At 47.4% G+C, this 16,518-nt stretch overlaps 1 protein-coding gene across 4 annotated transcripts in view; it reads left to right on the forward strand.

Annotated features, from left to right (window-relative positions):
* Positions 1–16,518, forward strand: part of ZNRF3 (zinc and ring finger 3) — a 220,258-nt gene that overhangs the window by 131,706 nt on the left and 72,034 nt on the right. For all 4 annotated transcript variants that reach the window (XM_073312245.1, XM_073312246.1, XM_073312244.1 and 1 more), the window contains exon 2: positions 10,343–10,468. In XM_073312245.1, coding sequence (XP_073168346.1) covers positions 10,343–10,468 — 126 coding nt within the window. The remainder of the gene's footprint in view (positions 1–10,342; positions 10,469–16,518) is intronic.

A 16,518-nucleotide genomic window follows, 5' to 3' on the forward strand; every position in this document is an offset into this window, starting at 1 on the left:
TGATTTAGCAGTGGGTGCTTCAAACTAGGGGTAGTTTTTAATGAGTGAAGGGCTAAGTTTGCTGTATAGCAGGCATGGGCAAACCACATCTGGGTATGGAAATTGTATGGCGGGCCATGAATGCTCACAAAATTGGGGGTTGGGGTGTGGGAGGGGTGAGGGCTCTGGCTGGGGGTGCAGGCTCTGGAGTGGGGCCAGCAATAAGGAGTTCAGGGTATGGAAGGGTGTTGGGGTGCAGGGGCATGAGGGTTCTGGTTGGGGGTATGGGCTTTGGTGTAGGGCTGGAGATGAGGGGTTGGGGGTTCAGGAAGGTGTTCTGGTCTGGGACCAAGGGGTTTGGAGGGTGGGAGGGGAATCAGGGTTGAGGCAGGGGGTTGGGGCATGGGAGAGGGTCAGGTGTGCAGGCTCCAGGCAGTGCTTACCTCAAGCAGCTCCCAGAAGCAGTGGCATGTCCCCCCTCCAGCTCCTACACGGAGGCACAGCCAAGTGGCTCAGCACACTGCCCCACCCGCAGGCGCTGCCTCTGCAGCTCCCATTGGACATGGTTCCCTCGGGTTGCCCCTGCACAGAAAGTGGAGGGGAGACATGCCGCTGATTCCGAGAGCCATGCGGAGCCACGGCATGCATGGAGCAGGGCAAGCTCCCAGCTGGAGCGCCGGAGCAGGGCAAGCCCCAGATCCTGCTCCTTGGTGGGAACTTGAGGGCCAGATTAAAACATCTGAAGGGCCGGCTGTGGCCCCCAGGCCGTAGTTTTCTCACCCCTTCTGTAAAGGTTTCATTGTACAAGTGTGTCACCTTTCTGTGGATCCCTTTCACAAAAAATCTGATACCCTGTGCTCTATTATATATACTGCTCCTTCAGGTAGCAATTACTATAATCTCAGTTATGTGTAGATATCTGTTATAGAGTGTTTTTAGAAAAACAAATGCAAAGACAAATCTGCTACCACATTTAGAAGTGATGATGTTATGGTGAGAGAGAGAAAGAAACTTCTGCACTAAATACCTGTATAGGCCAGGGGAAATGTGACAGAGCTGGCAGCCAGAGGACCATGAGTTCAGATCTTACTTCTACCAACTACTGTTTATCTTTCCACCCCAATCACTACCCTTATTATTGATGAAGACCTTGAGCCCCAACCGACTGCTGGCAGTCAAGGATGAGCTACAGCCCCCCCCCCCCTTTTTTTTTTTTTTTTGCAAAGTTACACAAAATCATTGTATGCACAGTGAAGAATAGAGCCCAGGTCTCTAACAAGGCAGACTTAAAACTTATCCAGCCAGCCACATTGCTTTTCAGAGTCATTGTTCCAGTTCTGACTACGCTGTCTCTAGCCACTGAACCACACTCCCCTCTTAGGAACAAAATCTAGGATTTCTCATCTCATCTGACCTATTGAGAAAATGTGTGCCAAATCCTCTTCATGGTGGCTAGTTTAAGTGGGTAGGGGTCTGAGCTGGAGAATCTGAAGATCCAGCTTAAAATCCTGCAGCTGATGGACGTGGGAGATGCTATGGCTGTATATCTTTCAAACACTGAGAGAACTTCTTTTTTAAAACAGGTTTAAGACCCCCCTAATGTTCTGTCCTGCGTGACAGGATGCTTGTGAGGGACAGGAATGTGATGGTGTCCAGCCATTATTATTTTAGACTAGGAGGTCTTTTCCCGGTTACATACTCTAAGGTGAATTTCATCAGGTCCTGCCAACTTCAATACATCTAACTTAACTGGTTAAAGAATATTTAGATATTTCCCTGTTCTTTTCCTTCCCCCTTGTTGTTAATGTTTTGTTAAGCATCTGGTCAAAATTTTTTTAGCTTGAAGACTAAAGCAAAATCGGGATTAAACACTTACGCCTTATTGGTGTAGTCTGTTATTAGCGCTCCTTCCCTGTTAAGGAGTCCAGTTTCTTGCCACAGTCTCATCCGGGCAGAGTTGGGGGTGGGAGGAGAGACCTCTATGAGAGAAGGCAGCTGCAGAAGCCTCATCAGATGGAGGGATCCAGGTCTTTGTGAGCACCAGGAGCTTGCAGGAGCAAGATATGAACAGGTTATAGAAGGCTGTGGCCCTTTTAGAGATGAAGTGAGCATTCCAGAGGCAGCAAGACAAAGGGAGGGTGTCGTAGGGTAAATACACCCCGTCATGCAATGTCAGGTCAGGGTCAAGGTCGCTACTCTCCTGTGCAAGGCAGCATGGCCAGAGTCAATAGGGCTGCCCATCTGTGCAGGGCAGTGTGACCTAGTGATCCAGAGTGTTTAATAACTGGCACAGCTCCGTCATTAATTTCTATGAGACATTGGTCCCCTGAACAGTTAGTATCTTCCGGGGTATTCCGACCCAGGTGAAGATTTTTAGAAGCTTGGCAGCTATTGTGGGGGCCATGGCCATCTGCAACAGCACGGCCTCGGGGTACCGGGTCAATAATCCACCACTATGAGGGTATACTGGCACCCAACCCACTCTTCTCCAGAGGCCCTATCAGGTCCATACCAATCCACTCAAATGGGACCCCCAACTACAGGGAGCAGTATCAGGGGTGCCCTAGGCACCCTCTTGGGATTGGCACATCGGGGCAGGAGGTGCAAAAGTCCCAAACTTTGCAGTAGATACCTGGCCAGAAATCCTCCCTGCCACCTGTTGCAGGGTCTTCTCACTCCCCAAGTGTCCTGCCCAGGGCGCTGAGTGCATTAGGCATAGTAAGCTGTGCTGGAACCTCTGCAGGACCAACAATTGCCGGAATTCTTCCTGTGTTTGAGGTTCCTTAGCCAGCTGGTAGAGGCAGTCGTCATGTACCTCAAATTGGAGTCCTTGAGGTGGTCGTTGGCCAGCACCGTCCTCCTGCTTGGGGTCCGCCACGTGTTCCCAGGCTCGGCTCAGACTCTGGTCCTCCTCCCTCTGCTTCCTTAGGAAGTCTGTCAATGTCCAGTCAGCCTCCACCAGCACCTCTGACTTGGGGGGTGCATATCAGTGTCTCTGGCTGGATGGAGGGGCCTTTGCCCTAGCAGTCCGGACCCTTGTTGCCCGCTAGTTCCCTCTTCGCTGGCCTCACCTTGTCTTCCTTGGGTGGGGGATTGCTCCACTTTTGCACAATTTTGCAGAACAATCGCCGGTCATGCCCCAAGATCACTGGGTAGGTCAGCATCAGGGCCAGGCTAACTTGGCACACCTCCTCACATCAGCTGCCCGCCGTCCTCAGCCAGGTGGTCGGGTACAGTCTTACATCCCCACGGATGGACAAGCGTTTGGCTGCACCTTGAGTTGACCAGGGCCATCACTGGGGAGCCATTCACCCACAGGGATACCAGGAGCTTAGCTGGGCCCCTTTTCCTCGCCGGAGGCTGGCCACCTACACTTGGCCATAGCTACAATGGCCAGAGCCCTCCGGCAGGTGGTTCCAATCTCAAGACTGCAGGTCCCTCCCTGCAGATCTTCTTCCCCTTTTCTCCCCCAGGGGGAGGCTGGTTGATGGGACACCTTCTTGCTGGTGTTAATACGGTTGCAGATGACCTGGGTTGGTGCCGAGGACTTCCTATCTCGGGACTGCGTGCCCCCTGATTCACCAGCTGACCCCAGGCTCTCCAGATTATGGCCCCACGTCTCAGACCCTTCAGCCATCAGGTATTCCTCCATTAAGGAATTGGCCTCTGCGAGGGTAGTTGGGCAATGTCCCCGAACCCACTCCTTCCCCCCACTAGAGAGGATCTGGGTGAACTGATCCGGAGTGACAGTTTCCTCCACTTGGGCCCCGGTCAGCTCATTGCCCCGGGGCAGGTGAGGTGGCTGGTTGCAGCAGCGTCACCATCTTCTGTACCAGGCATTCCTGCTGCTGGGCAGCCATCTCCCATACCAGCTGCTGCTGCTGCTCTTGTTGCTGCATGGCCAGCTGTTGTAGCAGCTGTGCTGCCTGTTGTTGCTGACTTTCCAATAGCCATTTCAAAATCTTTTCTGTCTCTGTCTTTATCAAACCAGAACGGGGGGTGGGAGGTTTTGACTCTGGCCCTCCCTGGTGCAGAACTTTCAGCAGGTTCTGTTTGTTGCCTGTGTTCTCCGCCAGTTGTCATGGGGTGAGTACATCCTGTCATGTGGTGTTGTGTCGGGGTCAAGGTGGCTGCCCTTCAGCTCGGGGCAGTGTTGCCTAGTGGTCAGAGTCAGTAGGGCAGGGCAGGCAGCCCTCACTGTCTAGGGTCACACAGCCTCCTGGCTGGGGCAAGTCAGCAACAAGCTCGGGCTTTGTGGCCAAATGGGAGCACGCCACTACCCAGTGGTGGGGCTGGCGGCCAGGGGTAGGGGGGCCAGGGCCCACCCTACTCCACCATGTCCCAGCCAAGGGCTCTATCAGTGGTGAGTGGTCCTGCCACTACCCCCTGGGATCAATATCTGGTTCCCCTGGATTATTTCCTACCCTGTCTTCCCGCTCTGTAGCATGCAGGTTCTCAGTCTCTTTGGGGTGGTAGGCAGGCGAGGTTTCCAGTGACTCCTTTCCCCTGTGGGCCTCAACAGACAGCTAGGTACTCGCCAGGGTCTTGGCGTGGCTGGTCTCTGCAGCATGGGGCTCTGATAGCTTCTGGGCGGGAGCCTGCAACACATGTCCGCTCTCCTTCCCAGTCAGCCCAGTCTGAGTTGGGCCACCCTCTTTTATGGTCTGCCTCCAGTTGGAGCATGCTCAGTAAGGGCAAGAGGGCATGGCCTCCTCAGCCCACAGGGTATGGTTAACCCCCCAGGGCCAGTGCGGGGTAAGTACAGCCCATCACAGAAGGAGATGGGCATGGGGTTAGGAATCTTGGCACACGAGAGGTGACAGAGGCTGATCTGGGAGGTGTAGAGAATGCAGGTGGAGGGAAGGCCAGGGTTGGGCCAGTTGTCACCTAGATGCAAGGAGAAGGCAGAGGGAGATGAAGATATGGGATCTGGATTTGTGCTTGTGTTGAGGGGAAGGCCATTGGGGTGGAGAAGGGAAAAGCACTAGGTAGAGCTGGTGGAAATTGCTGATAAACAAGTGGAACTGGAGCCGAGGGAGGAGGAGAGTACACACTACAATGCAGAAGAGGGGTTTGGGGAGACCCAGGAACGAGTGGCAGATGGGACAAGATTTAGACAAAGTAAATGGGAACTGATCAAATCAATGGAAATTAGCTGAGCTGTCAAGTGAGAGGTGAGTTACCATGGTGAAGGATAGTTATGAGATGCTCAAGTGAAAGCAGGAGCTGAATGATGTGACAAAGGGGTGTTGGATGCACCTGAGGACTCAGCAGCAGGAGGCAAAGAGGATGGTGGAGAAGTGAGGGAAAGTTAGAGGTTTCCAATCATGAAGTATGTTGAAATTTAAAAAAAAAAAAAATCATTAAGGTTAAAATGTACAGTAAGATACTAGGGTGATCACCATATAAAACCCTATAAATAAAAATATTCTCAGTTTGTTTCTATAGATATTATCACTGGTATAGCAGTAGCTAACTCTTCTTTAGGTTTTCAGGTGCCTTAGTACTCACGATTCACACTGTGGTTTATGGATCTCTGTAAGATGCCGCCAGTGGTGCAAACACGTTAAAAACTCTGTGCTGCAGGGAGGCAGCCAAGAGTTAAGAATGCATTAGCTCTGCTGCATAGGAGAGTAAAAGTTGGGGAAACTATTCCTTTCATTCCTCCAGTGTCTGCAGCTTTGGCTGATGGAACATCAATAGTCTGCCATGCAGGTTCCTCTGGATTCCTGCTACAGGAAAGCATTGACTGTTGTATTCACCTTCTGGTAAACTGTTTTCTTTCTTCTGTGTAGTCCCTTTCTCCCCCCAAAGCTGTGTTGGAACTTTGTCATTCCCAGACATATCCTAGTTCTGGGATTCAGAAGTTCTCAAGTCTTCTACTGAAAATATCTCCTAGCTGTATAAACATGTTTACTCCGAGTCCATATCCCATGCCTTATTCAGAGTAAATGCAACATGCTGCTGTTCGTGTGTGTGTGTGTGTGTGGCATTTGGGATGTTATGGTTCTTGATCTCAGTTCAGAGTCAGAATCTGCCCCCTCCAATACCCATGATTTTTGTACAGTATGGTAACAGTTTCTTCTTGGAATTGTAGTTAAGTTGTCAGTGTGCTTCCCTTTTACATAAAAGAACTGAGAATCTTTCATTACAGCTTATACCTTGCTGATACCAAATTCTCTTTCATATAGAAAAATATCCTGAGACTCCTGTCTAGACCCAGGTAGTCAGGTAATGGGCAGGACAGCTCTTCTTACACTAGTTCGGCATAAGATTCAAAATTTTTCCATTCCCTGATACTCATCAAGTACCATGTTGTGACAAAGTGGGAATTTTCTGTAATATTTTTATGAATCCTGTGTGTGCCTCGGTTTCCCCCGTGTTTTGCATGGCTACCCTGTGGCGGCAAAAAGGTCTATGTTCGGTCTCAGGGCTGGCTAAGAGACATGGGGGAGGGAGAGGTCTGAGCCTGAACAGGTCATCATAAAGGACTGGCTGAGAGCGACTCCGTATCAGTGGAAAATCTGAGAAGACACTGGAAAACCCAGTCACCAGGACATTAACACCTAGCAACCAACAACCCAGAGGGAGATGGATTTCCCCACCCCTCATCAGGGAATCTGAGGAAAGACCCCAGCTCAAGAACAAAGAACTGGAATGTATGAGGTGGGGGGGATAAAGTGTTGGCCTCTCACCTGGGAACTGACTAAGGAGGTCAGATAAAAGACGGAGAGCCAGAGACTGAAAATGCAGTTGCATTACAGCTTGGCTGGGGCTATGGGCTGACCAAAATGAACTATGCTTTAACTTTCATTTCTCTATGCTAACCTGTGGGCTTCCTGTGCTGTGTTCTAGTGGATTAGTAAACCCAACTGTTTTGATATCACTGCCAGAGTCTCACTGTAAATATTTGGGAAAGTGCATTAAAGAGTGTACAAGTCTGTACCAGGAAACTCTCTGTTGGGCATGCTGAACAGAGCTCACTGTGTGAAGCAGAAGTGCTGAAGCCCAGAGGTTCAGTCTGAGATGGTGGTGAGGCTGTGTGGCCTACCCTGTAGGAAGAGTGAGGTGTCTTGGGGGCCTGGCACAGCAAAAAGATTCCTCCAACAGACTGCTCCAAAGCTGGATGTGTAGCACCGATCTTGTAGCTCTGTGACACATGCCCACCTGCACCACTACATACAGGACTTTACTAATAACCATGGTCCTTTGTTTGATAAGGGATTTGCCTCTTTCTTCTCCTCCTCCCATTGTAAATGTATGTTTGTTAGGGAGACCCTCCTTGAATATTTTACTCTTCAGAAAATGAGAATCTTCACTATTCCACTAAAAATCTACTCTGTGCTGAAAACTTTGGTGCTTGAGCCTCTGGGTGGTCACTCTGTCACCCCTGTAATACACCTCATGCACTAGGGCTCACTGCTCCCAGCAGTGCACAGATATTCCAGCTACTGTTTGGGGTAGACTTGCTTTGAACTGGCTGACAGGTCTCAAAATGTAAATTGTTAGCTGGGGATCATCACTGAATGGGTGCATTTCTAGTGGGGTCCAGCAAGGATCAGATCATGGCCCTACACTATTCTTCCAAGTCATTGGTAGTGTCAAATAGCTATCGTGTTTGTTTTGCTGTACGGGAAGAGGGTTTAACTATAGAACCATATTCACTCGCAAAAAACTTTCTTAATGCAGAGTTAGGGTAGTCCAGTGGTATTTTGTGCCCTTCCAGAACATTAAGTTCTGCAAAACACAGACTTCTAAAAACTAGGAAATACAAAGTTAAGGTACAAACTCATGCAAACATAACTCTGCCCTGTTGGAGTTGTCTGGAGCCTCTGGGGATTATCTGCATGCACTCCCAACTACAATTACTATATTATGTGTAGGTTTCAGAGTAGCAGCCGTGTTAGTCTGTATCCGCAAAAAGAAAAGGAGTACTTGTGGCACCTTAGAGACTAATCAGTTTATTTGAGCATAAGCTTTCGTGAGCTACATGGTGAAAGCTCATGCTCAAATAAATTGGTTAGTCTCTAAGGTGCCACAAGTCCTCCTTTTCTTTATATTATGTGTAGCTTTATTAATAGTGGAGGGATTAGTTGGAGCAGCTTGTCAGAGTTGTGATTGTGGTACGAGGTGATCTTGGGCTGTGGCCCTCCAGGAGTGTGTGTGAGCCCCTGTCCCTGACTCCCATGTATGTCATCAAAGGAAAGAGCTGCATAGAGTAATTGGGCTGGAAGGGGCCTTGAGAAGTCATTAAGTCCAGTCCCCTGCACTCAAGCAGGACCAGATAAACCTAGACCATCCCTGACATGTGTTTGTCCAACTTGTTCTTAAAAACTTTCAGTGATGGGGATTCCACAACCTCCCTTGTAAGCCTGTTCCAGAGCTTAACTTTCTTTGTAGTTAGTTAAGATATTAGGAAAAACTTCCTAAATCTCCCTTGCTGCAGATGAAGCCTATTACTACTTGTCCTATCCTGGTGGACGTGGAGAATAATAGGTTACCATCTTCTTTATAACAGCCCTTAACATATGTGAGGTACATAGCCAAGACTTTCAGGGACGTGGTAGAATGGTCCCACGCCCAGTCTGACAGCCTCTGTGCTGTTAAGGAGGACGAAAGTCTTGGGGAAGAAGAATATCAAGCTGGAGTGGAGGGAAACAATCCTATAGTTGGGACTTGCCTTCCAGATGATGTCATGATATCCTCTCACACTGAGGATACCCCTCCTGGTATGGGAACCCCTGTTGTTAGGAAGAGCCAGATAATAGTGATGGGGATTTGATTATTAGAATATAGATGGGTTTGTGGTGACTGGGAGAACCATGTGGTAAATTGCGTGCAGGGGCGAAGATTGCAGATCTCACAAGACATCTAGACAGGTGTATGTGCAGTGCTGAGGAGGAGTTCAGGTACATGCCATGCAACCTTAACCTGCCCTCTTTGGGTGACTCCCCAATACACACATTTGCACCTGCCTTTGCATTACAGGAGCTACCTCTTTCAGATGATCTGGAACCATCAGATTGTTTATTATCTGACCTGTGGTAACTGCAGGGATTTTATTTTTTATGATCCTGGTTCACACTGTCTATCTGGGTCTCTTTTCAAATTAGATAATTGTTTGGGGGCAGAGACAATATCTCGGTACCATAGCTAGTACAATGGGTCCCGATCCTAGCGGAGGCCTTTGGGCACTGTTGCAATGTTAGTTGTGTGTTTGTTTGTTTTTTTTGTTTTGGTCTGGGAGTATTCTTCTGTAAGTTTGTCAGTGCAAATGCTCTAGGTTACTGTTGCAGTGGCCCCTGGGTATATTCATTCACTGCCCTTACTCAAGGAGAGGACTGTGCTGGGCTGCTCCCTGTTTGAGGAAAACTCTAGACTGGAATAACATTTTAAGATCAAATTAATTGCTGATTTGTCTGACACTATCAATCTTCATTTGGAGTGCTTTGCTGCTTTTGGCTTCCTAACTGTTTTGCACCACTGGTTTCCCATCCATCTGTTACTGGCAAATCTGAGTTCTGGCAAATCACAATTGAGATCAGAAGTGTAAGGACTACAGTAAAAATATTTAGCACTAAAACAGCATTTTCATTTTCCAAAGTGCTTCATAAGCATTAATCCACCACCACCACCCACCGTATCACGTGGGAAGAAGAGTATTGTTTTCTTTTGCAGAGGTAGAAAGTGAGCCAGATTGGTTGGGTGACTGACCCAGGCTGCAGAGGGATCCAGATGGGAACTTCTAGCACATCACACAATGGGTTCCTGATTCTGATGCAGGTCTCTGGAGGCTACTGTACTGCAAATATTAAATCCTAGTCAGAGCTCAGCACCAGGTTATGATGTTGCCCCTCACAAAACCATACTCTTATGTTCTCTGTTATAGTTATGCAGAGGCCACTGCATCCAAATGGAGAGGATTTTCCACTAGTGTACCAAAACACTCAAATGATTGGCTGCCTCCTCCCTTCAGTCTAGTTGGTGGTATCTGTTCCAGTCTCAAGATCAGGAACCTAACTCTAGGTGCCTTTAAAAGATGCTTTAGTCACCTTTACCTTCTATCTTTAAAGGAAGAGACTGGTCCCTTTATTTATAATAGGACTTACATCAGCAATCTGAAGTGATGGGACATCAGTGAATTATGGAACTTCTCTCACTTTCTGACGTGCCACTGTCTGAACAGCAAGCAGATATTTCTCTGTTTAGTGTGTATTTGACTGATAAATATACTGCTCTGTATTAAGGCCACCAGTAGAATATTTTGTTACTTCCATCATAATGAACACTGTCTTGTTTTCGTGTTAATGTTTTGGTTAACGCCTTTACCAATTTCTCCTCATCTCCCCTTGTTCTGTTTCAGATGCATCCACTGGGACTGTGTAATAGCAATGATGAAGAGGACTTGTATGAATATGGTTGGGTAGGAGTGGTGAAACTGGAACAGCCTGAGTTGGAGCCTAAACCATGCCTCACTGTCCTGGGCAAGGTAAGGGGAAAAAATGACCACCAATATTTTGTATAAATGGAGCTTGCAACTCTGTTTCTAGAAGGGGATAGTCCCTTCTTGTGACAAATGAGAAAAACTGGAGGAAACTTTTTTTCCCAAACAAATCCTTTCTAAGGTCTCCCATGGGATATGCCACTAGTGCCAGGCTTGAAAAAGGGCATCTCAGATATGGAAAATGGCTGGGGGAGAGGAAAGACTTGGGCAAAATAGGGCATTTAGGTCAAGGAGGAGTTTCAGCAAAGTATTGTGTTCTGCTGGTGGTAGTCTCTGCAGTTATGCAGGGGGTGCATAAAACAGGGCAGAATGGGGAGTTTCATGGACTCTAAGCCCAGAAGGGACTATTGTGATCACTTAGTCTGACCTGCTGTATAACATAAGTCAGAACTTTCCCAAAATAATTCCTGGAGCAGATTTTTTAGAAAAATATCCAATCTTATTTCAAAAATTGTCAGTTTTGGAGAATCCACCAAGACCCTTGGTAAATTGTTCCAATGGTTAATTGCTCTCACTATCAAAAATGTGCACCTTATTTCCAGTCTGAATTTGTCTAGCTTCAACTTCCGCCATTGGATCAAGTTAGAGCTTTCTCTGCTAGACTGAAGAGCTTATTATTAAATATTTCTTCCTCGTGTAGGATTTTACCCTTCTCTTTGTTAAACTAAATATATTGAGGTCTTTTCTGGGAGTTTTGTGATGACATAAGGCATGAAAAATTTAGCAGATATGTACTAGTTGGGGGTTAATATGAAAGATGTAGGGAGGAGTGAGGGATCAGAAAAGACCTGAGGCAATGTCCTGGTGAAAAGCCCAGCACTCTACTGCTGGGCAATGGGTAGGGTACTGGGAGGTGTATGTCCCTGGGCCCTGTTCAGGGACTCAGTCTCTTGTACCAGTCTTTGGCTACTAGTTCCTTTCCCAGCCTTCTCTGGCAGATGGAAAATGGGAGAACCCTTCCTGCCACGCCTCTCTCCTCCTTCCTGCCCCCCCCCCCCGCCCCCACCCCGGCAATACCAGGGCCTCTGGGTTATTTGGGTTGTGGTGGGAGTATATCTTTCTGACTTTCACCAGAGTAGGGAATCATAGAATCATAGAATATCAGGGTTGGAAGGGACCCCAGAAGGTCATCTAGTCCAACCCCCTGCTCGAAGCAGGACCAATTCCCAGTTAAATCATCCCAGCCAGGGCTTTGTCAAGCCTGACCTTAAAAACCTCTAAGGAAGGAGATTCTACCACCTCCCTAGGTAACGCATTCCATTGTTTCACCACCCTCTTAGTGAAAAAGTTTTTCCTAATATCCAATCTAAACCTCCCCCACTGCAACTTGAGGCCATTACTCCTCGTTCTGTCATCTGCTACCATTGAGAACAGTCTAGAGCCATCCTCTTTGGAACCCCCTTTTAGGTAGTTGAAAGCAGCTATCAAATCCCCCCTCATTCTTCTCTTCTGCAGGCTAAACAATCCCAGCTCCCTCAGCCTCTCCTCATAACTCATGTGTTCCAGTCCCCTAATCATTTTTGTTGCCCTTCGCTGGACTCTCTCCAATTTATCCACATCCTTCTTGAAGTGTGGGGCCCAAAACTGGACACAGTACTCCAGATGAGGCCTCACCAATGTCGAATAGAGGGGAACGATCACGTCCCTCGATCTGCTCGCTATGCCCCTACTTATACATCCCAAAATGCCATTGGCCTTTTTGGCAACAAGGGCACACTGCTGACTCATATCCAGCTTCTCGTCCACTGTCACCCCTAGGTCCTTTTCCGCAGAACTGCTGCCTAGCCATTCGGTCCCTAGTCTGTAGCTGTGCATTGGGTTCTTCCGTCCTAAGTGCAGGACCCTGCACTTATCCTTATTGAACCTCATCAGATTTCTTTTGGCCCAATCCTCCAATTTGTCTAGGTCCCTCTGTATCCTATCCCTCCCCTCCAGCGTATCTACCAGTCCTCCCAGTTTAGTATCATCCGCAAATTTGCTGAGAGTGCAATCCACACCATCCTCCAGATCATTTATGAAGATATTGAATAAAACCGGCCCCAGGACCGACCCTTGGGGCACTCCACTTGATACCGGCTGCCAACTAGACATGGAGCCATTGATCACTACCCGTTGAGCCCGACAATCTAGCCAGCTTTCTACCCACCTTATAGTGCAAGGGAGTTTCTTTGCTTCTTCTCCACTGTCCTGTCTACTAGGAGAGCAGGAGAGTCTTTTGCTATTCTATCCATCCCCAATCTCCCTGTTGCCTTGAAGGTGTCTGAGCTATTGTACCCTACCCTGTTTCCTTTTTGTGAGTTCTCCTCTCCAGAGGATAGCTCCAGTGACTCAGCTATAGCTCAGGGCTATAGCAATCCAGCAGCAGCAGTACTATAGAACTGACTTGATTCTTGGGAGTTTCACTACAGACCACAGGATTCTGAATAGGAGCCATAAAACTTACCAGTCATGTTAACTTCATGTTGCCACTGGACAAGGCTCTGAGCAGCAGCTGGGGCACTAGAATTACTCTGATGGTAACTTTAGACTAGAAGACTCCAAACTCTGTGTCCTCAGTTCTACTATCCTGGTTCAGTGTCCAGCTCTTTTGATCTTCCACCCAAAGTCCTGCTTGACCATTTATATTCTAGGATTAGTGTTTTTGAAAGACTAATGTTTAAACAAGAGATGACATTATAGATGCAGTTGGAAGTAACACCTCGCTGAGGTTGTTTGATGCTTTCTGTTATAAGACCTTGTTTTACAGCCCTGGCTGTCTTGAGACTAAATGTTTTTAAAAGCTTCAGCAAAAACTGTTTAGCATTTCCAAGAACAAGGTTAGGGGAAATGAGCTTAGCCCATTTTAAAAAAGGTCTTGCAACCTTTTCATTGAGAACTTCTAGTGCCTCCATACATTGGATCAAGGACTTGAAATGTGATGTGTGGAGGGTGCCATGGTGTCAGAGAGATGCCTTTGTCATCCCTGTGAAAATACAACCAAATTTAGCTGTTATATGCTTCTGAAAATCACCATTTCTCCATGATCTGTAGAGATTTGCTAGAGGTTGGGAGCAAAGTTCCCTGAACATTGTCTGCACTGAGCATGCTCCAGTCCATGATTGTAGTAGCTGAGCAGGACTTTCCTTGCATTGGTTCTGCCTGGCAGCGCTGGGATCATGTGGTGCAAGGCACCAGAAGTAAGAGCAGAGAGACTAACTTTTTTGTGCTCTCAGTGCTCCCTCTGCAGGTGCCCAGGCAGCAGGGAGGAGAAAGGGAAAGCATCCTGACTCAAATGCCGAGTTTTTGAGGAGTAGGTTTCGTTGGGGTCAGACTGTGAGGGCTGTAACCCCTAGAGAACACTCTTCTCCAGAACTTGCAACTAAAACCAGGATATCAAGCCCCCACATTCCTCTGCTGTCGAGCAAAGAGCTGTGAAAATTTCTGTCAGAGTGTGAATTTCATCCCCCTCTGGTGTCGGGGCCTCATAGAGGATAACAGCCTTCTACTGCTACCACTCATCATTGGCTCAAGTGGTAGAAGTCCGTGCTATGGATTAAAAGATTCCTACCCTGCTGATGACCTATGTGGAGGTCTGTATTGCTCCATGTAATGGAATTTTTATTTTTGTTTGATTTTTATAAAAATTTAGGAAGTTACATACAATTAAACTATATGAAAGTTGAAAAGTGAAGCACTCAAGCTTTTAAAAATGCCAATGTTAAGGTTGCCTGTGCAACCTTAATTCAGCTCCTTGTGTATATAAATTGTGATTGTATGTGATCATATGATTAAAAACAATTTTTGCCACAGCACCCCTCCCTCACCCAGTTTATAGGATAGATCGGGGTGGGCAAACTTTTTGGCCCGAAGGCCACATCTGGGTGGGGAAATTGTATGCAGGGCCATGAATGTAGGGCTGGGGTGGGAGGTTGGGGTGCGGGAGGGAGTGCGGGTGTGGGAGTTGGTGCGGTGTGTAGAAGAGGGCTCAGGGCAAGGGGTTGGGGTACAGGAGCAGTGCGGGGTGCAGGAGAGGGCTCAGGGCAGGGGGTGGAGGTGCAGGAGGGGTACGGCAGAGGGCTCAGGGCAGGGGGTTGTGGTGCAGGAGGAGGCTCAGGGCAGGTGGTTGAGGTGCAGGAGAGGTTCGGGGTGTGGGCTCTGGTCTGGCACTGCTTACCTGGAGTGGCTCCAGGGTGGCAGCAGTGCACTGCGGGGCTAAGGCAGGCTCCCTGCCTGCCCTGGCCCCGTGCCGCTCCCGGAAGTGGCCGGCACCACATCCCTGCGTCCCGTGGCACGGCGGGGGGGCAAATCCACGGGCCGTAGTTTGCCCACCCCTGGGATAGATGGTGCTCTGGAAATGAATCTGTGTTGTGTAGTGGATGAGGCTATAGGTTATAGAACCCCCGCCTCATTTGCTGAAGTATTGAAAAGTGTATCAGGAAGGAGATGGTATTGTAGAAAGAGGAAAAGATGAGTTAATTTTGCGGTTGAGTTAATTTGATGCCACCTTAGAACACTGAATTCTATCCCTGTTGGTGCTGCAGAGTTTCTATGTGATGCGTAGCAAGTTATTTAAACCAAACTTTTCACAGCTGGCCTCAATTTCTGGGTGTCTGACTCAAGATAGCTGAGGTCTGATTTTTGGAAGTGCTGAGTGCTCAGAACAACAATTGTGCTTTGACTATATAAAGTACAATACACATGCTCTAAAAACGAAGAATCAACTAAAAAATCTGGCCCCCTAGGCATCTTAAGTTGGGAACCCAAATAATGGACATTTTAGGCAATTTTGGCTTTAATCTCTGTGCCTCCAGTCCTTGTCTGCAAATTGGGAATAATATCACCTTACCTTACAGGAATGTTGTGCAGATAAATTCATTGTTGTGGCGACACTGTGGTGATGGGCATTATAGAAAAGGTTGTGAGGATATTAATAATTCTGTATTCAGTTCAGGGTTTGACTTGTGTGCAATAAATAAGGCCTGAAGCCACATAACGAATAAGGATTAAAAAATTTTGAATGAGTCAACACCATCCAGACTGTGCACTGAATGAAGCAGGAGTCCTCTTGTGCAGGAGGGGGAAACATATAACTGAAGATATCATAATGCGTACACACAAGGAGGCTGAATTAAGATGTTCATGGAAAACCTTAATTCTGGCATTTTCTAACTTTTGAGTCCTTGAGTATGCGACCTTAATACTCTTTCAGTGTGCATTTATGTATGTATTAAAGTATAGAATGACATTGGTTTTCAGAGTCAGTTATTTCTCCATTCTACATCTCTGACATTTATAGCCCATTACATTTTTATGATTTGTGGTGAATTGTTATTTCTCATTATGCTGAAGGCTGATCCTGGAATTGGGCAGATGCAGTGATGGAGCATGCTTAACATTCCTGTGACAGAAATAATTTCAGGAGCATTGCTCCAATCTGCTATCATGGCCTTTCCCCTGACTACTAGGGCTATCTCCCACACTAAAACAATTAAAGCCACCCATCTTTCAGGGAGTGAGAGAAAGTGTGGGGGCCTGAATATGCCTTCCAAGCTTCAGATACCTTTGATTTCAGCTGTGCCAAAGCAACTTGTTCACTGTATTTTATTAAGCCATTTGAGGATCCTCCCCGTCCTCATTTCTCACAATTGATGTCACACCTTCCCTCAAACATCTTGCAGATGGCATCCACTAAAGGTAATTGTCTCATTGCCCTGCTGTCCAAGCTTGGTTTTCACTGAATCCTGAGACACCAAGGAAGAAGTGTTCAAAGGCTTTGTTTTTTGGCTATGGAGTCACAGACATTTCCGCAGCATATTGGTATCTAAAATGCAGTGGATCTCCCATAAACCAGGATTTAAAGGACTCCTGCCTTTTTTATTAAGTGCTGGCAGATTTAGTCTCTTTACTCCTCATCTTAGACACAATTCTCATAATACAATTTCCAGTATAGATTCAAAGGTTAGAAGTGTGGAAAGGGCAGACACAAGCCTGAGAGTCTTGTTGCAAACTCAGTTGGGGGTTCTGCATTGCAAGGATTTGGAACAAGCTTGTGCTGT

Source organism: Lepidochelys kempii, chromosome 15, assembly GCF_965140265.1.
Source record: "Lepidochelys kempii isolate rLepKem1 chromosome 15, rLepKem1.hap2, whole genome shotgun sequence".
Lineage (NCBI taxonomy): Eukaryota > Metazoa > Chordata > Testudines > Cheloniidae > Lepidochelys > Lepidochelys kempii.